The following is a 21,782-nucleotide window of genomic DNA, read 5'->3' on the forward strand; positions in this document are numbered from 1 at the left end:
CCCCGCCCGTGCCCCCACCCCGGGCGCGGAGCCCCCGGCCGGACACGGCTGAGCTGGCCAGGGGAGGGGGAGCCCGCCCTGTGGGGGCTGTGGGTGCTGGTGCCCACCCGCCCGGGGAGCTGGGCACGGGGTGCATGGGGAAGGGATGGAAGGACGGACGGACGGCGGAGGATGGACGGACAGAAAGGTGGAGGATGGATTGACGGACAGGTGGACATAAGGAGGGAAGGACAGATGGAGACAGATGCAGGGAGAACATCTGGAGATGGGGACAGACGGATGGAGAGATGGGTGCAGGATGGAGAGGACGGACAGACGGACAGGTGGAGGGAAGGGCAGGTGATGGGCAGCTGGATGGGTGTGGGACAGATGGATGGGATGGATGGAGTCGTGATTGGAGGGGGACAGATGGACAGGTGACAGACAGACGGATGGGTGATGGACAGATGGATGGGTGACGGACAGATGGACGGGTGATGAACAGACAGAAGGGCAGCTGGCAGAGCAGATGAGAGGCTGGAGCAGTGGGGACAGGTGGGGACAGACCAGGTGGCTGCAAGCGCTGAGGGGTGGACAGAGGGACAGAGGGACAGAGGAGAGGATGCGGCCGAGGGGAGGGTGACAGGAGGGACAGGGGTGTCCTGGGGGGGAACAAAGGCAGGGGGTGGGGGACCAGGGACAGCAGGGGACACGGCAGAACACAGCGGGGTGACACGGGGATGGCTCTGGGATGGCACAGCTGGGGTGGCCCAGGGAAAGCCCAAGGGTGGTCCTGGGGTGTCCAGGAGTGGCCTAGGGGTGACCCAAGCATCACTCCAGGCTGGCCCAAGAGTGACCGAAAGGGCGATCCAAGGGTGGCCCGAGGGTGGCGCCAGCAGGAGCGCACCTTGGGCACGCCAGGTGAGCTGTCGCACCTGGAGATGCCGAGGGGGGCACCCGCGGCGGGCGTAGGGGCGGCACCGGGGAAGGGCTCCGTGCCAGGACGGCCCCTCCTGGGCGGACCCGCGGGTGACCGGGGCCGCTCCACCGAGGCCGCCCTCCTCGCCCCCCCGAAACGCCGCGCCCGGGGGCGGGGCCGGGCCCGGCCGCTGCGCTCCGCCCGCAGTCGGGGGGGAGGGGGGGCGGCATCGGGGGCACCGGGAGCGCCGGGAGCGCCGGGAGCGCCGGGAGAGCCGGGGCGGGGAGAGCCCCGGTCCCCTCCCCGCCGGGCCGGGCGGGAGGCGGGTGAGCGGCGCGGGGATGTGGCGGGAGGAGCCGGAGGGCGCGGAGGAGCCCGGATGGACACGGAGCGGCGGCGGGAGCGGGGCTGTGACCGGGGACGGGAGGATCCGGGAGAGGGGGCACCGAGGGCCCCGGGGCCCGGCCTGCGGGGCTGGGCCCGGCGCGGACGCGGTGCGGGTGTCCCGGGCGGTGCCGGGGGTGCGCGTGGCGGGGCCGCGGGGCAGGCTCGGGGGGCTGGCACGGCGGGGCCCCACGGCTGCCCATCCCCGGAACCACGCGTCTGTCCCCCCGCCAAAAGCGTGCGGGCCAAGTGCCCGCGGCCGGGGCTGCCCCTGCTCCGTGGGGCGCGGGCAGTGCCCACCCCGGGACACCCCGTCCCTCGGGGGGCAGCGGGGTGCGAAGGGGGACCCCAGCCCTATGGCAGCCCCCAGAGGCCCCCTGACCCCGGCTGCCCCCGTCACGGCCCGGGGGGAGCTGGGGGACACAGCGGGGACAGAGTCACTAATGCTGCTAGTCCCCGACCCGAGCTGGACCCTTCTGCTCTCTCTCACCAGTCTGGGGGGCTCACCATCGGGGGGGGCCTCACCAGTGTGGGGGGGTCACTGCTGTGGGGGCTCTCCAGTGTGGATGGCAGAGACCAGCATGTCCAGGACATCCCGGTATGGCTCGGTGGCTGGCACCCATAGTGAGTGGCTCGGGGTGCCCCAGGCAGTGACCCCCCCCATATCTCAAGGTGCCCCGGTGCCCTCAGCTGGTGCCACAGCCCCAGCCCCCGCCTGGGTGGCTAAAAATAACGCAGCTCCCCCCGGCTCTCTCCAGGTTAATCTTTAGCTGCTGGTCACTGTAATGAGGCCTCATTACCCGACATTACAGCAGGCAGGGGAGCGGGACAGGGACAGGCCCTGGACACTGGCAAGGTGACGAGGGGGTAGCCTGTGAGCGGGTGAGCGAGGTGGGGGGACACGGAGGACAGTGAACTGGGGGTGACGTGGCCTTGGTGTCCTTGTCACCCATCTGTGGGTCATGGGGGAGTCCCACCTGCGTGTGTGGGCTGACCTGTCGTCAGCCCCGGCACGGTGACAGTCCCCAGTGCAGTGCAGTGCTTGGGCTGGCAGCGTCCCAAGGAGATGTGGCATTGTCCCCAGCAGTGTGAGGGTCCCCGTAGGGATGGCAGGGTCCCAGAGGTGTGACAGCATCCCTGAGAGCCGTGCCAGGTCCCCAGGGGAGGGCACCAGGGGCTGTGCTGGGGCCCCGGGGGGTGTGTCACCATCTCCTGCAGAGTGCCTGTGTCCCCAGGGGCTGTGCCAGCGTCTCCAGGGATTGTGCCAGTTTCCCAAGAACCGTGCCAGGTCCCGGGGGAGGGGTGTGTTGGTGTCCCCGAGGGGGTGCCAGTGTCCCCAGGGGCTGTGCCAGCGTTGCCAGGAACAGTGCCAGTTTCCCAAGGGCTGTGCCAGGTCCCCAGCAGGGTGCCGGTGTCCCCGGGGTGAGGTGTGTTGTTGTGGTGTCCCCAGCGCTCACACTAGGGTGCGCAGCCGTGTGCCAGTGTCCCCACGGCTGTGCCAGGTCCCCTGGGGATGCTGGTGTCCCTGGGAGGATGTTGGTGTTCCCAGGGCTGTGTTGTTGTCACCAGAGCACGTACCAGTGTCCCCAGGGTTGTGCCAGGTCCTGGGCCGGGCTGGCTCGGGGCAATAGGGACAGCACAGGGGGGTCCCGGTGCAGTGGGGGGACCGAGTCACCACCGGGGGGCCTGAGGTGCTATCAGGGGGCCCGAGGCGCTATCGGGGACCGGCAGCCCGGGGGACCCGCACGTGCTCCCGGGAGATTAGAGCGGGGTCAGTGGGGGTGCGGAGGTGCATCCCAGCCACGCTGCTGGGGTTCAAACTCCACGGCGGCGGTGAAAGTCACGGTGACACCAGGAGGGCCTGGCCTCGTGCAGGTGGGTGAGGGGCGCAGGACGGGGCTCAGCAGGTGTGTGTGCCTGTAAAGCTGTGTGTGTGCACGCGAACACGCGTGTGTGTGCCCGTAAATGTGTGTGTGCCCATAAATGTGTGTGTGTGCCCATAAATGTGTGTGTGTGCCCGTAAATGTGTGTGTGCCCATAAATGTGTGTGTGTGCCCATAAATGTGTGTGTGTGCCCGTAAATGTGTGTGTGTGTGCCCATAAATGTGTGTGTGTGCCCATAAATGTGTGTGTGCCCATAAATGTGTGTGTGTGCCCGTAAATGTTTGTGTGCCCGTAAATGTGCCCACAGACCTGCGTGCGCACCTGTGAACCCGCGCATGCACCCGCCAACCCTCGTGTGCATCTGTAAACGGGTGTGTGCCACCCGTGAACAGCTGGCCCCACCTGTGCGAGCCCTGGCTGCTGCAGGGGCCTGCTCTGTGCCCTGGCACATGGAGGGACACCAGTGCCGGCTGCCGTGGCCAGGGACAAGGGGCAGAGCCGGAGCCACGGTGGCCTTTGCCCGGGTGGCCACGTGCTGGCACGTGCCCCTGTGCATCCCACTCATCCCCGTGCCCCCGCTGGGTGCCAGCATGGTGTGACGCCCGGCCTTTGTCACCCACAGGCTCGGTGAAGACGCCCCAGGCTGGTGACAGCCCGGGCAGGTGGCCGCCCGGGCGGGGGACATGGCGGGGGGTGCGGGGCTGGCCAAGCGCCTGGGGACCTTCCTGTCGGGGCTGCTGGAGTGCGGCGCCTTCTGCGGCATCATCTTCGGCTGGGCCTCCCTCGTCTTCGTCCTCAAGGACCTGGGCTACTTCGAGGGGCTGTGCCAGCCCTCCGCCACCCCTGGCCCCAACCTCACCCTGGGGTCTGGTATGGACCCCCGACCTGTCCCCCTGGTCCCCTGACTCGTGCCCCCGCTGTCCTGATGCCCCGTGCTGCCCCATGTCCCCACTGCGCCTGTGCCTGTGTCTTTGCTGTCCCCAATGTCCTGCTGCCCTGCAGTGTTCCGTGTCCCCGCCATCTCCAAGCCCACGTGCCTACTGTCCCCCAGTCCATGTCTCCAGTATCGTCACGTCCGTGGTGTCCCCGCACGCCCGGTGTCCCCTGCATCTCTGCTGACCCGTGTCCCCGGGTGCCTGTGTCCCGGCGTCCCCGTGCCCACGTCTCCGTGTCCCCATGCCCCACTTATGGCCATCCCCAGATTGCAGCGGGCAGGATGAGCAGTTCTCCCTGGTCTTCACCATCGGCTCCTTCATGAACAACTTCATGACCTTCCCCATGGGCGTCGTCTTTGACCGCTTTGGCACCATGGCTGCGCGCCTCATCGCCATGTGAGCCCTGCGCCGGGGGGACACGGGCACCCGGGGGACAGGGCTTGGGCTGACAAAGGGGGGTTATTGGGGTGGCCCGCCTCCCATGGGGCTGGGATAGGGGAATCACGTGTGATTCCCGGGATCCCGTCCCCACGTGTCACCGCTGTGCCCTTCAGCTCCCTCTACACTAGTGGGACCCTGCTCGTCGCCTTCTCCACCCCAGGTGAGACTCTGTGGCCAGGGGGTCCCCAGCCCTGGGGGGGACCTCTTTGGTAACCGCTGTCCCCGCTGACCCCCGTGTCCCCAGAGATGGCGGTGCTGCTCTTCCCGGCCATGTCCATGCTGTCGGTGGGTGGCATCCTCCTCATCCTCACCAACATGCAGGTGGGTCCCCCGGCCCCCTGACACCCACCCGGTGGCAGGACACCCGCCCTCCATGGGACGGCCCTGACAGCACACGGGGCTCTCCTGGTGCCAGGTGGGCAACCTGTTCGGGAACTACCGCTCCATCCTCATCACCCTCTACAACGGGGCCTTCGACTCCTCCTCCGCCATCTTCCTCATCGTCAAGGTGGGTGCGAGGGACGTGGTGGTGGTGGCAGGGGAGGACAGAGCTGGGAACAGTTGGGTCACATTTATGGACATGGCGGGGACACAGTCTGGGACACAGCTGGGTCACTGCTGGGGCCACACATGGGGACAGACCTAGGCCCTGAGCAGGTGGCCGGTGGCAGCCTGTCTCCGTCCCTGACTCTGTCCCTGTCCCCAGCTGCTGTACGAGCACGGGCTGTCCCTGCGGGCCATGTTCCTCTTCCTGGCAGCCTGCAGCGCCTGGCACCTCCTGCGCACCCTCTTCCTGATGCCGCGCACCCACATCCCCTACCCGCTGCCCCCCGACTACGACTACGGGTACGGGGGGCTGGCAGCGCCCCGCTGGGGCTCTGGGGAGAGGGGCGGCTGGGTCCCGCCCTGTGGGCAGCGGGTCCTGTCCCCGGGGCAGGTCCAGCCGTGCCAGGCGGACACAGGGTGACAAAGGCGCTCCCGCAGGCTGCGGTGCCGGGGGCGTTCCCGCTCCTACCGAACCTACAAGGACAAGCAGCCCCCGGGAGAGGCCGGACCCGAGGAGACGCCCCTGGAGCCCCCCATCCCTCGAGGTGCCGGGGGTGGGGATCTGGCCTGCGGGGGGTGGGGTTGTGGGGGTACGGGGAGGGGCCTAAGGAGGTGGGCGCGGCCGCAGGGTGGGCGCGGTGGCACGTCTGAAGGGGCGCGGTGATGCCGGTGGCAGGGGCAGGGTGCGGGTGTGGCGGGGGGTGTGTCTGTGTGTGCCCCGCCCTGACACCTGCGCAGGTGGGGCCCGCTCCGGGACGCCGTTCCGGGCCTGCGCCTGCTCGTGGCTCTTCGCCTGGCACGTGGCCTGGCTCTCGGTGATGCAGCTTCGCCACTACCTGTTCATCGGCACCCTCAACCCGCAGCTCGAGCACCTGGCGCGCGGGGACCACGGCCTGGGTAGGGCAGCGTGGCGGGGGGGACGCGGCGGGGAGCCCCGGGGCTGGCGGCGCCCGCCTGACGCTGTCCCCCCGCAGTGAGCACCTACACCAACGCCTTCGCCTTCACCCAGCTCTGCGGGGTGCTCTGCGCCCCCTGGAACGGCCTCATCCTCGACCGGCACAAGCGGGGAAAGGGTCCCCGCCCTGAGGGTAAGTGTCCCCCCGCCCTGCCCCAAGGGCAGCTGAGCCCCGTGCCCTGAGAACAACTGACCCCCACGGCCCCTCACCCCAAGGGCCAGCCCCCCCTGGCACAACACTCTGGGGGTGACCACGCCTCCCAGTCCTGCGGCCCCTGTCCCCCACGGCCTCACTGCTGCCACCACCAGCGTGCCCGAGCCCGCGGCACCTGGCAGGGGACACGGAGGGGGCCGTGTCCCCGTGCCCTGAGCCCCGTGCCCGCAGGGGCGCTGGCCGCGCTGGCAGACCTGCGGTCGGCGGTGCTGTCGCTGGTGGTGACGGTGGCGCAGTGCCTGCTGTTCTCCGTGCTCGCCGCCGTGCCCGTCCTGCCCGTCCAGTTCGGCACCTTCGTGCTGCAGGTCATCAGCCGCTCCTTCCTGTACGGCGGCAACGCCGCCTTCCTGGCCATCGCGTGAGTGGGGACAGCCACGGCCACGGGGGACGCAGGGCTCAGGGTGGCAGGGGACGGGGACACGGTCCTTGTGGGCGTGGCAGGGGACAGGCTGGCGTGGTCGGGATGGGGTGGCAGGGGATGGCGGTGGAGCTGGAGGGTGGCAGGCGACGTGGTGGAGGTGTCGGGGGAGAGGGCATCGGGGTGGGGCTGTCAGGGGTCCGGGTGCCAGGAGATGCCCGTTGGTGACGCGGGTGCCTGGCAGGTTCCCCCCGCAGCACTTCGGGAAGCTGTACGGGCTGGCCATGGCGCTATCGGCGCTGGTGGCCCTGCTGCAGTACCCGTGTGTCGCCCTGGTGCAGGGGCCGCTCCAGGGGGACCCCTTCTATGTGAGTGTGCCCTGTGGGCCCCCCGAGTGAGGGATGGGGGGGCTGCTCCATGGGGAAATGGGGGTCCTGCCCCGGGAGGGACGTGGCCTTGGCCCGCATGGAAATGGGGGTCTCGTGTCATGGGGAAACGGGGATCCTGCCCCAGGAGTGACTGAGGTCCTGCCCATGGGAAGATGGGGGTCCTGCTCCTGGGGGAACGGGGTCCTGCCCCATGGAGAAATGGGGATGCCGCCCTGGGAGGGATGGGGTCCTGCCCCAGGGGAAATGGGGGCCCTGCTCCAGGGAGGGATGGGAATCCTGCCCTTGGGGAAACGGGAGTGCCACCCCAAGGGTCCTGGGCTAACACAGGGGATGGGGGAACCATGGGGCTGGCCCAGGGGCCCCTTGGGTGGGGTCAGCCCCCAGTCCCCTGCCCTGACATTCTTCCGCCCTGCAGATGAACTTGGGGCTCATCGCCATGGTGCTGGTGGCCTTTGTCAGCCCCGTGGTGGTGGCCCGCGAGTGCCAGCGGCGAGCCAAGGATCTGGGGATGGCCAGCACCCCCCTGGCAGCTGCCCCCAGCGCTGAGATCCACGCCGAGACCCCACACTGAGCCCCAGCACCCCATTTTTGTACTGGCCTGGGGGTGCTGTGCCAGTGGGGTGGGGGGCTTGGGGACAATAAACATCGCTGCCCCCTCCGCTCGCTGTGCTGCCCCCACGACCCCCCAGCCCCCTCCGCAGGCCCTCGGCGCACACAGACACGGCTCAGGGCACCTCTGCTTTACTGGGAAAGGACCTGGGGGGCCACGGCAGCACTGGGGGCTCAGTACTGGCAGATGAAGGGGCGCAGCTGGAAGCAGAAGCGGCTTCGCCAGAGCCCGTCTGGGGACAAGGACAGTGTCAGGGCCGTGGGTGGTTCCCAGGGCCCCCCAGCACCCTGCAACCGCTTCCAGTGCCTTCCAGGGCCCCCCAGTGCCCTGTACCCCCTCCCAGTGCCCCCCCAGTGCCCTCTGTGTCCTTCCCAGTTGACCTGTAGCCCCCTCCCCACACCGCCCCAGTGTCCTCCCAGTGTTCCTCCAATTCCCCAGTAGCTTGTGCTCCCCTCCCCAGCATCCCCCAAGCCTGGACACGGTGGGTGGGTGACCTCACCTCGGGTGCTGAGGGTGGTGCAGGTGGTGACGGTGTGGTGGGGATGGATGGGCGCCCAGTTTGCGTAGTTCCAGGGGCTGGAGTCCTCCCAGCGCGACTCCCACTGCCCCGCCTGCTGTGCCAACACCTCAGCCCCCAGTGGCAGCCCCCAGCACCCCATACCCAGCCCCTCAAACCCCAGCCTCCGGCCCCAGCACCCCCTACCCAGCCCCTCACCCCCCAAAGCAGCCCCCAGCTGATCTCCTCGCCAGCACCCAGCACCCCTTTGGCAGCCCCTTGCCCCCGGTGTCCCCTCACCCTGCGGCTGGTGACAGCTCCGATCCAGGGTGCGAGTGCGGTGTGGGTTCGTGCCAGTTTCTGCAGCTCCTGGTTGCGGGCAGCGCTGTGCACAGAGGCCAGCTGGCCCCGGTACACGTCCTGGCAGTAGCGCTGTGGGACGGGCACGGGCTGGCACCGGGCACTCACCTGTGCCCACGGGCACCTCCCGGCAGTGCCGCTGTGGGACGGGCACGGCCTGGCGTCCCCCGCACCCCCCGTGCCCCACGTCCCCTCACCTGGGCGCCCGCGTAGGTGCGCAGCTTCTTCACCACCACGTAGCGCAGCCGGGGGGTCTCACCAGCAGGGACCCCCCGGGGCTGGCGGGGGGCTGCAGGGCGCAGGAGGGGGGGGTTGGTACCACAGGTCCCTCTGCCACCCACTGCCAGCCCCAGGCATGTGGCGTCAGTGGGGTGGCAGGGACTGAGGGTGTCCCCAGGGTGTCCCTGGGAGCAGGCAGGGGTGGGGGGGACACTCACCAGGGTGGCTGGCAGGGACAGTGCCCAGCAGGGCCAGAGCGAGCAGCAGCCAGGGCCACATGGCAGCAGGACACGCAGGGACACTGGGGACACCACCAGCACCCTCTGGAGATGCCACAGACCTGTCATGGTCCCCATGGTCCAGAGCCCCTGTGCCGCCCTTGGTAACAACCCGTCCTCTCCGTGGCCCCTCTGCCAGCCCTAATGTCTCCACTGTTCCTCTGCCACCCCCAGTGCCACCTTGTGTCCCTCACCCCGTCCTGCCGCCCTGAGCCCCTTATCCCCACTGTCCCTCCACCATCCCCTGTGCCACTCCCGTGTCTCCCTGGCATCCCAGAGCCAGCCTCAGGGATGCCCACCCCTGGTCCCCAGCCCCAGCAGCCGGGGGCTGAGCCCACTCTGATGTCACCCTCCCTGTCCCCGTCCTCAGTCCTCACCTGGGGGCTGGGGGGCTCTGCCCGTTGTCCCCCTTATAGGGCTGACAGGGCCACATGTCACCACCACAGCCTTGCGCCACCCAGCCTGGCCCTGGGGACACCATGGGGGCACCGGGGTGATGCTGGGGCGGGTACCTGCCTGCAGCGGGACACACATGGCCCGGGGAGGGAGGACTGCGGGTTGGGGGGGAGCACAGCAGTGCCCAGGGCAGAGGGTGGGTGCTGGGGGTGGCAGGGCTGGGGCTACAGGGGCGGGAGTGGCTCCAGTTTGAGGGGTGCAAGGCGGGTGTATGGGGTGCTGTGTGTCCCGGGGTGGGGGTGCTGGGGGTGCAGAGGGGATGTTGGCGTGCTGATACCATCTCCCGCCGGCCATGCTTGCCCAAGGGCTGTTTCCTTCCCAACGGTCGTGGCCCCCCGGGTCCAGCCTGGCCGTTTGGCCACAGACCCCCTTGAGCCCCTCCTAAGCCGCCCATTCCCCTGACCAGCCCCCCTGGCCCGCAGCTGAGCACCCACACCCCCCACCAGGGACCCTGCACCCCAATCCCCCATCCTCATCTCCACGCCCTGAGCACCCCCTGCACCCCAACCCCTTCAGCCCCTGCACCCCAAACTCCCTGAGCCCCCATACTGACACCCTACAACCCAAACTCCCTGAGCCCCCATACTGACACCCTGCACCCCAAAGCACCACAGCCCCATCCCACACCTCTGCACCCCAAACTCCCTGAACCCCTGTACTGACACCCTGCACTCCAAACTCCCTGAGCCCCCTCCCCACACCCCTACACCCCAAAGCACCACAGCCCCATCCCACACCCCTGCACCCCAAACTCCCTGAACCCCTGTACTGACACCCTGCACCCCAAACTCCCTGAGCCCCCTCCCCACACCCCTGCACCCCAAAGCACCACAGCCCCATCCCACACCCCTGCACCCCAAACTCCCTGAACCCCTGTACTGACACCCTGCACCCCAAACTCCCTGAGCCCCCTCCCCACACCCCTGCACCCCAAAGCACCACAGCCCCTCCCCACACCTCTGCACCCCAAACTCCCTGAGCCCCCTCCCCACACCCCTGCACCCCAAAGCACCACAGCCCCCTCCTCATGCCCTGCACCCCCTCCCCCGGACCAAGCAGACCCCAGGCACTGGCTGGGCAGGCTGCTGGCAGAGCCCCCCCGGGTGTCCCCCACTGTGTCCCCAACAGTTGGTGGTTGGGGGTGTCACAAGGCTGTGGTCAGGGCCATGTGTCCCTGTCACCGATATAAGGGTGGCAGTGGGCAGAGCCCCCCAAGACCGAGGTGAGGAGCGCAGACAGGGACATGGGGGTGGGCTCAGCCCTCAGCTGCCTGGGTTGGGGGTTCCCGAGTCTGGCATCGGGGGGCTCTGGAGTGCCGGGGGGGCATGGTGGGGGACAGAATGGCACGGGGTGCCCAGGGGAGGGGGTGACCCAAGGGCTGGAGGTGAGGAACTGGGCACACAGTGGGCACAGGAGGGCTGGGGGCTGTGGGGATGGCACTGGGGGTGGCAGAGGGGACGGGGCATGGAGTGGCACTGGGGGGGATGGTGGAGGGACAGTGGGGATATGGGGGGTTTCTGAGGGGACGTGGGGAGGACAGGGTGACGCTGGGGCTGGCCGAGGGTGACGGGGCTGCGGCATCTCCCGAGGGTGCCAGTGGTGTCCCCAGTGTGCCCACGCCATGCGGCCCTGCCTGCTGATCGCCCTGGCCCTGCTGGGCACAGTTCCCATCAGCCGCTCCGGTGAGTGCCCCCCACACCCCACCTGCCCGCGGGGACATCCCGGGGACACCCCTGCTGCCAGGGTGACACAGCCGGTGTCCCCAGCTCTCGCCAGCCCTGCGGCAGAGGACGGGGAGGATGTGACAGAGGTGGAGGTGCCCGAGGAGTACAGCGGGTGCCTGGGGGGCAGTGACAAGCAGGCGCTCGGTGTCCCCAGCATGCCGGGCACCGCCACCTGCCGCTACGTCGTCGTCTCCCGCTGCCGAGACTTCCGCTGTGCGCAGGTGGGATGGGGCGGGATGGGGTGGAATGGGGTGTCAGGGTGGGGGCACCAGTGCCCCCCTGTGACAGCCATGTCCCTGCAGCGCATCTGTGCCCGGCGCTTCCGCGGGCGCTTGGCCTCGATCCACGATTACCGCACCAACACCTTCCTGCTGCACCTGGCGCGCCGGCACTCCAACGCCGGCCAGGTCTGGATCGGCGCCGTCAGCCAGCCTGCCGTAAGGACCCCCGCCCCACACCCACCGCCCTGGCCTCGGGGCACACTGCCTCCTCACAGTGTCCCCAGTGCCCACCCCGGGTGTCCTAACCCCGTCCCGCTGTTCCCAGTGCACAACCTGGGTTCCCGATCCCATTCCCAGCGTTCTCAGTGCCCACCAGCAGAGCTGCAACTCCGCCCGTGTCCGCAGTGCCCGCTTGGGTGCTCCAGCCTTGCCCCAGCATCCCTAGTGCCCACCCTGGATGTCCCATGCCCACCCCACTGTCCCCAGTGCTGGGGGTCCCCACACCCTTTCTCTGCTGGCAGATCCCATACCCGAGCTGCCACTGGACCGACCGGAGCCCCTGGAACTACAGCCGGTGGGTGCCGGGGCACCCCCTGCCCGGCCGCCGCTTCTGCACCTCCCTCTGCACCAACAGTCAGTGGGGGCTCTCGGGGGGTCTGGGGGAGTCCCTGCCCGTGATGGGGGGAGGGTGCTGAGGGGCTGGGGATGGAGAGATGGCACCGGGGGGCTGGCACTGGGGGATCTGGGAGGTATCCCTGAGGGCTGGAGGGGGTCCCTGGAGGTGGGGGTGCTGGTGGGCGATGGGCTGATCCCCCCTCTTCTCTCCCCAGATGGGCTCTGGAGGAGCGTGCCTTGCAAGAGGCGGCTGCCCTTCATCTGCGAGATATGAGGGGCTCAGCCCCCCCAGGCCTCCCCAGGCCTCCCCCACTGCTGCCCCCGCACAGGGGGCTGCACCCCCTGCCTCGGAGCTCAATAAAGTCTCGGTGTCAGCACCCACTTGGTGTTTGGGCAGGGCCGGGGGGCCTGGCTGGGTGCACCCACGGCAGGCACAGAGGGGTTTTGGAGGTGTCCCTTGTTTCCTGCACAGCTCCTGTGTGGGCAGGGGAGGTTGCAGTGTCCCCTCCCCAAGGACCTCTGTGATCCCCACGCAGGGCCCGGGAGAAGAGCCAGGACCCCCTGAACTGACCAGCGAGGTTTTATTGTCTGTGGCAGCGGCACCACGAGCCGGACCCATTGCCCTGTGTCCGGGGCCATACACGAGCAGGGGGAAGGGGAAGGGGGAGGGGAAGGGGAAGGGGGGGGGCCTCGTGCCCACCCCCAGCCCCTTGGGGACCACGGGAACAGGGTACAATGGGGGGATGGGGAGGAGGTGTTGGGAAGACAGGGACCCTGCGAGCTCGTACAAAGTGCATAGGTGAGAGTGTGTGTGTGTGTGTGTCCCCACGGGAGGGGACAGCCCTGGTCCGGGGACAGCGGCTGTCGGCGTCGGGAGAGAGCCTGGAAGGGACACAGTGGGGACGGGGTGAGGACCCTGCAGGGCCCCCTCAGGGATGACCTATCCCAGGGGGACCCAGCCAGAGCAGGCAGGAGGGAGGGGGCTGCCCCCCAGCAGTGCAGACCCCAGGGACATGGGGAGGCCCGAGCTGGGGGAGTGTGTCCCCAGCACTGCCCCAAATCCCACACTCACCCCGCTCAAGGCTTCTTCCTTTTCAGCTTCAGCGCCTGCAGCCAGTGGGGGGGAGAGGCCTCGGATCTGGGGTGTTGGCACAGCCTCAGCATCAGCCCCCCAAAACCAGCCCCGGCACCCAGACTGATGCCCTCAGCCCCCCTTTTGCTCCCATGAGGGTCCTGGCCCCCCACACTCACCCTGAGGATTTCTCTGGCTTGGGGGGCAGGGTCGGGGGTTTCCCACTCACACCAGGGATCTTGCAGGACTTGGAGCGCTGCACGTGGGGGTCCTTAGGAGGGGCCCCCTTGCTCTCCCCTGACGATGTCCCCTCCTCGGCCGAGCGGTTGCGACCCCTCAGCTTGGCCTGGGGGCAGAGAGAGAGGTCAGGGAGACACACAGTGCTCTGCCCCCCAAATCGCCCCACTGCCTCCTCCCTGCCTTTAGCCAGCCCCCAGCCCCACCCCGCCTCAGTTTCCCTGTGTTCCACCCTCCCTTGCACAGGAGTCCGAGGGTCTCACCTTGATGGCAGAGGCACTGAGGCCAGGAAAGAGCGGCACCTTGACCCCCCTGCCCGAGGGGGAGCCGCGCATCCGCCGGCTCCGGGGCTCCTCCGCTGCCTCCTCGTCAGAGGACGCTGCCGGGGCTGGCCGGGGCTCTGTGGGGACACAGGGACAGCGTCACCACGACACTGTGCCAGGACAGACACCCCGCTCCCGTCCCCATCGCCGCTGGGCTCACCCGTGGAGTCCCGGAAGATCCAGCTGTCCCCCTCGGTGGCGGTGGGGCGCACGGACGGTGCCCGGTGCTGGCGCTTGCGGCCCAGGCTGGCCTTGCTGCGGAACACGCTGCTGTCCAGGAGCTCCGTGTCCTGCCGAGCCCGGGGGACAGGTCAGAGCTGGCACGGGGAGCCCAGGGACCCCCACCTCAGCCAGCACAACCACAGCAGTGCTGGGGGCCCTCAACCCACGGCTGACCCTGGGGGCAGCAGGGTCAGAGGGCAAAGCCCCATCCACAGACACGTCCTGTGACAGCCAGGCAGTCCCAGGCCTTACAGGGTGACTGGAATCTCCCCACTCCTCACTCACCTCCAGAAGAGGAAATTCCTGCCCCTGCTCCATGGACCCCTCGGGCTGGGGCGTACCCAGAGAGAGCTGCTGCTCCCCCCAGCTGGAGGAGCTCTCCCCATCCGGGTGGTCTGAGGACTGTTCCTCACTTCCTGTGTCCGCTGGGATCCCACTGGCAGCCTCTGGCAGCAAAGGGCGGGCCCTGGTGCTCTGTGGGGCAGCGGCCGGCTCAGAGGGGTCCTTCTCCTCCTCGGAGGGGCTGGGTGACTCGCTCCAGGGGGGCTCAGCAGCCGGGAGATCAGCTGGAACGTCACCCATCGATGGGCTGGGGGCTGACCTGCTTGGGAGACAAAACCCCAGAGTTGCTCCAGCCGCAGAAAACACAAGCCCTGCCCCAAACCCCTCCGTCTGCCGCAGGGGAAGCTGCTCCCTCCCTGCCACCACCGGTGCCCTCCTTACCCGTGCTCTGCGCCGTTGTCCCCTCCCAGGCTCCGCTCCCCCGCGCCAAGGTCCCGGCTGCGGGCGGCACAGCGGGCGCCAAAGGCACTCGCCCACTCCTGGCGCCTGGCCTCGGCATCCTGCGGCTCCACACTCCAGCTGTCCACGTCCTGGCTCCAGCGGGCATTGCCCATGTCCAGAGAGAGATCCCTGTGCCAGCCTGCCTGGGGGGGCTGTGGCAGGACCCCGGACACGGAGCCATCCGAGGCTCCGGCACTGGAGGGGTCTGGCACCTGCTCTGTCCTGATGAGACCGAACTGGTTGTGGCACTCAGCTGCTCGGAGCTCCTCAGCCCAGTCCCTGCTGCCGGAGCTGTCACGCTCCTGCTGGTGGGCACCGCCCCAGCTGGGCTGCTGGGCCAGGGGATTTGGGTGGTGGGAGCTGGGCATGTCCTCCTCACCACCCCTGACCAGCCCGGTCTGCCCGACGCTGCCCTCACCGGGCCAGCTCAGCCGGGCCGGGATCAGCTCCTGCTCTTCCTCCCTGCGGGTCACGGAGCTGTGCTCCCCATGCCAGGCTGCTCCACTGGGGCTGGATTCTCTGTCCTGGGCCTCCACATCCCTGCTGCTGGATCTGTCATCCCAGACAGCTCCGCTGGGGCTGAACAACTCCCCACTCTGGGTCTCCATGTCCCCGGTGCTGTGCCTGCCATCCCTGGCTGCTCTGCTGGGTGTGAATTCACTGTCCTGGGTCTCCAGGTCCCTGGTGCTGGATCTGTCACCCCAGGCTGCTCCACTGGGACTGAACTCATCCTGGGCCTCCAGGTCCCTGGTACTGCATTCACTGGCTTCAGCTGGCCTGCTGGGGCTGAACTCTCGGGCCTGGCTCCCCGTGTCCCTGCTGCTGGATCTGTCATCCCAGCCCGGCCTGCTGGGGTTCAGCTCTTGGTCCCGGCTCTCCATGTTCCTGCTGCTGGATCTGTCATCCCAGGCTGGCCTGCTGGGGCTCAGCTCTTGGTCCCAGCTCTCCGTGTCCCTGCTGCTGGATCTGTCATCCCAGCCCGGCCTGCTGGGGCTCAGTTCTTGGTCCCAGCTCTCCATGTCCCTGCTGCTGGATCTGTCATCCCAGCCCGGCCTGCTGGGGCTCAGTTCTTGGTCCCGGCTCTCCATGTCCCTGCTGCTGGATCTGTCATCCCAGCCCGGCCTGCTGGGGCTGAACTCCCTGTCCTGGCTTTCCATTTCCCTGTATTCACCGGTCCAGGCTGGTCTCCTGGGGCTGAACTCCCTGTCCTGGCTGTCCATGTCCTTGACTTCACCAGTCCAGGCCGGCCGGCTGGGGCTGAACTCATGGTCCTGGCTCTCCATGTCCCGGATGCTGTACCTGTTATCCCAGGCTGCTCCGCTGGGGCTGAATTCCTGGTCCCGGGAATCCACATTCCCAGTGCTGTACTCACTGCCTTCAGCCCGACGGCTGGGGCTGAACTCCCGGTCCTGCCTTTCCACGTCCCTGTATTCCCCAGTCCAGGCTGGCCGGCTGGGGCTGAACTCCCGGTCCTGGCTCTCCATGTCCCTGGGGTTATACCCCCTGTCCCAGGCTGGCCGGCTGGGGCTGAGCTCCTTATCTGGGCTCCCAGCATCCCCAGTGCTGGATCTGCCAGCCCAGCCCAGCGTTAAATCCTCGTCCTTGCTCCCAGCATCCCGGCTGCTGTATTTACCGGCCCAGTCTGGGGTGAGCTCCCTGTCCTTCATCTCCGTGTCCCCGCCGCTGTACCTGCCTGCCCAGGCGGGCTGCCCGGAGCGTGGCTCCTTGTCCAGCTGCCGGACGTGTCCCGTGCCAAGGCCGCTGCCCCAGTTGGCCTGTCCAGAGCCGAGCTCCTCCGTGCTGCCATAGCCCTGGCCCCACTTGGCTGTGCTGGCACTCAAGTCTGGATCCTGCAGGCAGCTCTCCCCAGTGCCAAGGGACTGGGACCAGTCACTGCAGCCCAGTTTCATGTCCCCCATCAGCTCCGTTGTTCTGTAGTCACCGCTCCAGCTCTCCCGGGCAGTGCTGTCCTTGTCACCGTGGGTGCTGCCCCAGCTGGATCTGGTCCCGAACTCCTGGTCCTGCTTGGTCTCAGCAGGCCAGTCTCTCTCCCTGGACACACCTGGGTGGCTCCAGTCGAAGGTGCTGTCCTGGCGAGGGCGGCCAATGCCAAACTCACTGCACAGGTCCTTCCGTGACCAGCCCAGCAGATTCTGGGGGAAAAAGGGGAGAGGAGTTAGAGGGGAGAGAGGTTAGAAAGGGGAGAGGAGTTCGAGGGCAGCGCAACCCTGGCTCCCGCAGCAGCGGAGCTGGGGAGAAGGAGGGACACACCTTGGGGACACAGCACAGCGCGGGCCATCCCGAGGAGAGGGCAGACCCCGCCACCTGCGCCTCAGCACACAGCCCTGCTCAGCCTCCACCCACCACCTGCCCGTCCTGTCCCATCCCACTGCCCCATGGAAGGAGGAGCTCAGCCCACACTGACCCCGCAGAGCCCCCCACACCCCTCACCTCCGGAGAGCTGTGGACCCCGGGTGACGCCAGCAGCTCCGTCAGCCAGCCCGGGTCGGCGTGGGGGTCAGGGCCCTGCGAGGGCCCTTCGGCCTGGCCTGGGCCCCCGGGACCCTGCAGGCTCTTGGGGCCATCACCTGCCCAGGCTGAGTCAGCTGGAGCAGCTGGATCTGGGGGGGCTGGACGCAGGGGGGCAGCTGTGGTGAGCCTGGGCTGGGGGGGAGACTCAGGTTCAGCTGGCTCCTGGCCAGGCTCTGTCACGTGAAGTGAGGAGTGGGACACGGGAGCATCCTGCTCTGCCTCCCCTTCCTCCTCCTCCTCCTCCTCCTGTGCCGAGCCCTCAGCCTCTCGCTGGGCCACGGGACCCCCTGGGCACGGAGCCCCCTCCGCCTCCTGGCTGTCAGATCCTTCAGACCTGCTGTCCTTCGGAGGGGCGGGGGCCGTAGCCTCCCCATCCGACTCCCCCTCTTCGGAGAGCCCCGAGTCAGGTGTCTCCCGGATGGGGGAGCGGGGAGGGAAGGCTGGCAGGCGTGCCCCCCGCGATGGGAATGTCCACTCAAAGGACTGGGAGAGGCTCCATGTGGACTCGCTGCCCAGGGAGGGCTCCGACAGGAGGTCTCCAGGCCGGGGCAGGGCGCTCAGCGAGCCCCCCAGCTCCCCCAGGCCCTGCCCCGTGGGCGGGGGCCGCAGCACCCCCTCCGAGGAGCGCCGGAGCCCCACATCCCGGGGAGGGGGGTTGAAATCAGGACCCTCAGGGGACGGTGGGGACACTGCGGAGTCATCGGGTCCCTCTGGGGAGCCCGGGGGAAGAGAGGCTTTGGCAAGGGGTGGGCTGGGGGGGCCCAGGTACTCAGCAGCAGCCTCGGGAGAGCCGGGGGGGCAGGTGACTCGCGGGGGCAGGTCAGGAGTGCCAGGGGGGCTGGCAGTGCCAGGAGATCCCTCCCCCGGAGTGTGCGGGGAGCCGGGGGAACGGGAGACGCTGAGCTGGGGTTCGGTGGCCGAGGGAGCACCCGGGGCCTGGACGGAGGCGACGGGGACCCTGGCTGGAGGCCGAGCGGGGGATTCGGGGGAGCCGGGGGGCAGTGTGGGGGAGTCAGGGGCCAGGAGCTCAGGGGGGGCATCAGGGGAGCCAGGGGCCGGGGCAGAGGGCTCGGCAGGCTGGAAAGGAGCTCCTGGGGCCGGGGCTGGGCAGGTGGGGGGCCTTGGGGAGCCTGGAGGTCCGAGGGCACCCAGCTGTAGAGAGGAAAGCTGTGGAAAGAGCCGGCAGGGGGGTCATGTCAATCAAGAGGCACCTCCAAATGTCATCCATCCCAAAGCCAGCCCCACAAATCTCTGGAGGGTCCCTCCCTCCAGCCCTGCTCCCCTCCCCGCACCCGGGGCAGGAAGTGCCCGTGCTGCGTGCACTGTGTGACTCAACCAGGGCGGCTCCCGGTGGCCCAGCCCCGCTCCCTGCCCGGCCCCCCGCTGCCCCCAGAGCGCCTGGACAGATGGAGAGAAGAAACGAAGCAGGAAGAAGTCAGACCCCCCCCAGCACAGCCCCCCGCCCTGCCTGCAGCTGGCATCCCCCTGCCCAGCACTGCCGCGGTCTGCCCCTCATCGGGTGACCGGGTGCCGCTGGCCAGGCTGCCACCCGTGGTGCCACCGCAGCCCGGTGTCCCGGTCACCGCCCTGAGCATGGCACGGGGAAAGGGGCTGGCGGGGTGCCCGCAGGGCCTGCCCTGCCACATACCTGCCAGGTCACCGAACCCCAGCTGGTGACTCACGGCTGCTCCCTGCCCACGCCTGGCACCGCTGTTGGCACACGCCACCCCCACAGCCCCGGGCCCCACGCCGGGCTCTCGGCACAGGGGGCACTGACCACCCCCCACCCCCCCCAGCCCAGGAAGGGGCAGCCAGCACCCCAAGGAGAAAGGAGAGGCACGCACCCCGCAGAGAGGGAGCCCCGGAGGAGACAGGAGAGCCCCGAAGGAGAGAGCCCAGGAGCGGAGCCGCCATGGCGCCGGAGGGCGAGGCCAGCACTCACGTCAGGGGGGGACGGCGGCCTCCGGCGTCCGCGGGGGTCCCCGGCACAGCTCGGCCCGGCTGGGGGGGAGCTGCTGCGCAGAGAAAAGGGGAAGGAGGGTAAATCCCCCTGTGTGCCTCAGTGCTACTCTCCCACCACCCACAAGGCACCCCTGCCCCAAACCACCCTTCAAGGACGCAGGGTACAGGGGTCGGGCCCTGCCACGGCTGCACGGTCTCTGGCTTGGGCTGCCAGGGAAAGGAGGCAAAGCGGCCCCAGCTCCTCTGCCGGAAAGTTTTCGGTCCTTTGGGAGCGCGTTTCTCACACTCCCGTTCAGAGTTGAGCAGGCAGCCCCCGCCCAGCTCTCCCTGAGGTGCCCAGCTCTCGGGAGCGTGGCCAAGCCCTGGCTCTGGCCCAGGACATCCTGCAGCTGGGAGTCCCGCCGATCTGCCTGCTCCCTGTGCCCTGGCATGGCCCAGCAGGGAAAAAATAGCAAGGCTGGAAAATCAGGAGCATTTCCTGGGGGTGCGACCCTCGGGCTGTTACTCCCAGCCCAGAGGCTGGCTCGGAGCTCGCCCGCAGGCAGCTCCTGGCCCGGGACAGCCCATCCTGCGGTCGGCACTGGCCGCCCCGGCCTTCCCACGGAGGCAGCTCGAGGCACTGCAGCTCGGGAGGAACCCGGGCCCTGTGCCGGCGACCAGACCTCAGCTCCGTTACATTCCCAGCGCCGGGACGGCTCGGAGTGATGTCCCCTGCTCCCACTGCCACTCTCCTCCCGGCGTCAGCTCCCGGGCCCTTACCTCGTCTCAGCCACAGGGTGTCCATCGTCCCCCGTTCCCTCCGCCGCAGGTTGGGGCACCTGGGGGGCTTCGCTGGCGGGGTCTCCATCAGCCTCCCCGCTGGGACGCTTCCGGAAGGCAGCAAAAGTCTTGGAGCCGAAGCGGGAGGAGGGGTCGGTGCAGAAGGGCGAGAGCCAGGCCCGGTCTGGGCTGCCTGGGCCCTCCCTGCTGTCCATCTTGGCCAGGATTTCCTCCACGGTGGTGCCGGGGAACCGCTCTGGCCTGGTGGCCACCGGCACCGGCGTCACCTTGAAGGGCGCCGGGCCCTTGCGCGAGGGGGCTGGCGGGGCCGGGGACGCCTCCTCCTCAGTGGCTGCCACCGGGGGCGATGAGAGCCCCTTCCCATTGGGGGTCTCGGGCGACTTGACAGTGAAGGAGGGGCGCCGGAGGGGCCCCCCCGCGCCTCCCCCGCTGTAGGGCTGGGGCCCGGCCAGGCGATTCATCTTCTCGGCCGAGGGCAGCTCGGGCCGGGGGTGCCGCGGGCCCGGTGAGGGGGGCGGCACCGGGGGCTTGGCGGGGACGGCCGGCTTGGGCAGCACGCGGGGCTTGGGCCGCACCGGTGGCTTGGGGCGTGCGATGCCTGCGGAGGGCAAGGGAGGGGGCCGGAGTCAGCGGAGTGGTGCAGCCCCCCACAGCTGGGAACAGCTCTGAGGGGGCTGCCCCAGCAGCCCCTCCACCCCGATTCCCCCCAGCGCGGGGCACTGACCTTTGTCGGGGCTGCCGGCCAGCCCGGCCCCCCCAGTGCCGGCGGGGGAGGCGCAGGGCACGGCGGGGCAGAGGGGCTGCGGCTGCGAGGCCATGGCGATGCTGGGGCGCGGTGCAGGGTCAGCCCCTAGGGAGAGAGGGAGAATCGCTTCGGAGAGCGCCCCGAGCCTGGGGGAGCCCAAGCGCCCTGTGGGGCCCTGTGCCGAGCCCCCCGTCCAGCTGTGCCAAACGGTGATCGCGCCGCGGTGCCACCCTCAGCACATCGGGCCCGGCTCACCTGAGCCAGCCCGGCCCGGGAGCAGCCCCGGACACCGCCCCAACCTCCCCGGAGCCACCGCGACCCCGCGCTACACTCCCTAACGCCGTGGGGCCCCTCCTCTACCTGTCTGACCCTGCGCTAACCTGTCCCAACACACACGTGTCACTCCTGCCGACCTCCGCCGAGCCCCCGGCGCCGGGCTGGCCCCCGCTTCGCCCCAGCCCCCATCTCAGCTGCCTGCCCAGGCCACCCCCGGCCCCGCCGAGCCCCCGGCTGCCCGGGAGGCCCCGCCCGGCGCCCCGAGCCCCTCCGCCAGCCCCTCGCAGGGGCCGCGAGCGCCGCGCTCACCTTCCCCACAGCAGCCGCATGCCGGCGGCGGGCCGGGACACGCGTGGGGGGCGCGGAGCGGGCGGGGAGGAGGGGCTCCTGTCCCCACGGGTCTCACGCTGCCGCCGCCTCTCCCGTGACTCACCGGGGCTGCGGGGACAGGAAAAACCCGCTCGGTGCCTCCTCCCGGCCCGGCCCTGCCCTCCCCTCCCCGCCTCGCTCCCTCCTGCCCCGCCGGGGTCCACCCTCCCCAAGACCCCCCTCCTCTCGCCTTCCGCGGGGGAACCGCCGCCACAACCCACATCTGGAAACCATCAGGCCCGTGTCCCAGCCCGGGATGGCGGCGGGGCCCCGGGATGCGGGTCCGGCCCCCCCGGGGTCCTCCGCCAGCGCGGCCTACCCTCGTTGCCGCGACAACGAAGCCTCCGACCGAGTGGCTGAGTAGGCCGCGACCGCGGCCTAGCGCCGTCCCCATGACAACGAAGCCCCCCACTCAAATTCGGGGGGTCCCGGGCCCGTGTTGCCCGCCGCGGCTGAAGCCGCGTGGTCCCCCGGCGGGCGCCACGGGCCCGGGGGCGA

General features: G+C 69.5%; 4 protein-coding genes across 5 annotated transcripts; 2 read left to right on the forward strand and 2 right to left on the reverse strand.

Moving 5' to 3' along the window:
• The first annotated feature begins 1,144 nt into the window (after positions 1 to 1,144).
• SLC43A3 (solute carrier family 43 member 3) lies at positions 1,145 to 7,662 on the forward strand. The gene is made up of 13 exons (XM_069016197.1): positions 1,145 to 1,224; positions 3,789 to 4,036; positions 4,368 to 4,497; positions 4,656 to 4,702; positions 4,787 to 4,863; positions 4,958 to 5,050; positions 5,249 to 5,388; positions 5,527 to 5,633; positions 5,827 to 5,985; positions 6,063 to 6,176; positions 6,429 to 6,615; positions 6,860 to 6,983; positions 7,420 to 7,662. Exons 2-13 carry the CDS (start codon positions 3,850 to 3,852, stop codon positions 7,573 to 7,575), a joined length of 1,521 nt encoding a protein of 506 aa, XP_068872298.1. The 5' UTR covers positions 1,145 to 1,224; positions 3,789 to 3,849; the 3' UTR covers positions 7,576 to 7,662.
• Positions 7,663 to 7,751: 89 nt separating this feature from the next.
• LOC138110969 (proteoglycan 3-like) lies at positions 7,752 to 8,968 on the reverse strand. Its single transcript, XM_069016114.1, has 5 exons — positions 8,908 to 8,968; positions 8,668 to 8,759; positions 8,411 to 8,542; positions 8,114 to 8,225; positions 7,752 to 7,846 (listed from the first exon to the last, which is right to left on the reverse strand). Exons 1-5 carry the CDS (start codon positions 8,966 to 8,968, stop codon positions 7,788 to 7,790), a joined length of 456 nt encoding a protein of 151 aa, XP_068872215.1. The 3' UTR covers positions 7,752 to 7,787.
• LOC138112084 (bone marrow proteoglycan-like) lies at positions 8,951 to 12,346 on the forward strand. Its single transcript, XM_069018771.1, has 6 exons — positions 8,951 to 9,071; positions 11,013 to 11,105; positions 11,190 to 11,368; positions 11,450 to 11,584; positions 11,890 to 12,001; positions 12,199 to 12,346. The coding sequence occupies exons 1-6, from the start codon at positions 9,035 to 9,037 to the stop codon at positions 12,255 to 12,257; spliced, it is 615 nt and encodes a 204-aa protein (XP_068874872.1). The 5' UTR covers positions 8,951 to 9,034; the 3' UTR covers positions 12,258 to 12,346.
• A 240-nt stretch (positions 12,347 to 12,586) lies between these two features.
• Positions 12,587 to 21,317, reverse strand: TNKS1BP1 (tankyrase 1 binding protein 1). 2 transcript variants are annotated; one of them, XM_069016199.1, is made up of 12 exons: positions 21,225 to 21,317; positions 20,619 to 20,744; positions 19,874 to 20,492; positions 19,095 to 19,167; positions 17,072 to 18,319; positions 14,561 to 16,773; positions 14,123 to 14,438; positions 13,776 to 13,905; positions 13,556 to 13,692; positions 13,235 to 13,401; positions 13,056 to 13,121; positions 12,587 to 12,865 (listed from the first exon to the last, which is right to left on the reverse strand). In XM_069016199.1, the coding sequence occupies exons 2-11, from the start codon at positions 20,710 to 20,712 to the stop codon at positions 13,061 to 13,063; spliced, it is 5,058 nt and encodes a 1,685-aa protein (XP_068872300.1). In that variant the 5' UTR covers positions 20,713 to 20,744; positions 21,225 to 21,317; the 3' UTR covers positions 12,587 to 12,865; positions 13,056 to 13,060. The 2 variants fall into 2 exon arrangements, with proteins under 2 accessions (XP_068872300.1, XP_068872299.1); XM_069016198.1 differs by having other exon boundaries at positions 14,123 to 14,441.
• Between the last annotated feature and the right edge of the window lie 465 nt (positions 21,318 to 21,782).

This window comes from Aphelocoma coerulescens, chromosome 5, assembly GCF_041296385.1.
Source record: "Aphelocoma coerulescens isolate FSJ_1873_10779 chromosome 5, UR_Acoe_1.0, whole genome shotgun sequence".
Taxonomy (NCBI): domain Eukaryota; kingdom Metazoa; phylum Chordata; class Aves; order Passeriformes; family Corvidae; genus Aphelocoma; species Aphelocoma coerulescens.

Excerpts from the sequence above, each read along its gene's own strand:
- SLC43A3 (XM_069016197.1), top strand. The coding sequence starts at position 3,850 with ATGGCGGGGGGTGCGGGGCTGGCCAAGCGCCTGGGGACCTTCCTGTCG. Across the intron at positions 5,051-5,248 it reads CCATCTTCCTCATCGTCAAG|CTGCTGTACGAGCACGGGCT; the intron begins GTGGGTGCGAGG and ends CCCTGTCCCCAG. Across the intron at positions 5,634-5,826 it reads GGAGCCCCCCATCCCTCGAG|GTGGGGCCCGCTCCGGGACG; the intron begins GTGCCGGGGGTG and ends ACACCTGCGCAG.
- TNKS1BP1 (XM_069016198.1), bottom strand. The coding sequence starts at position 20,712 with ATGGCCTCGCAGCCGCAGCCCCTCTGCCCCGCCGTGCCCTGCGCCTCC. Across the intron at positions 14,442-14,560 it reads GACAACGGCGCAGAGCACGG|CAGGTCAGCCCCCAGCCCAT; the intron begins GTAAGGAGGGCA and ends TTGTCTCCCAAG. Across the intron at positions 13,122-13,234 it reads AAGCCAGAGAAATCCTCAGG|ATCCGAGGCCTCTCCCCCCC; the intron begins GTGAGTGTGGGG and ends CCAACACCCCAG.
- LOC138110969 (XM_069016114.1), bottom strand. The coding sequence starts at position 8,968 with ATGTGGCCCTGGCTGCTGCTCGCTCTGGCCCTGCTGGGCACTGTCCCT. Across the intron at positions 8,543-8,667 it reads GCACCTACGCGGGCGCCCAG|CGCTACTGCCAGGACGTGTA; the intron begins GTGAGGGGACGT and ends CCCGTCCCACAG. Across the intron at positions 7,847-8,113 it reads CACCACCCTCAGCACCCGAG|ACGGGCTCTGGCGAAGCCGC; the intron begins GTGAGGTCACCC and ends CCTTGTCCCCAG.
- LOC138112084 (XM_069018771.1), top strand. The coding sequence starts at position 9,035 with ATGGTCCCCATGGTCCAGAGCCCCTGTGCCGCCCTTG. Across the intron at positions 11,369-11,449 it reads GAGACTTCCGCTGTGCGCAG|CGCATCTGTGCCCGGCGCTT; the intron begins GTGGGATGGGGC and ends ATGTCCCTGCAG. Across the intron at positions 11,585-11,889 it reads GCGCCGTCAGCCAGCCTGCC|ATCCCATACCCGAGCTGCCA; the intron begins GTAAGGACCCCC and ends CTCTGCTGGCAG.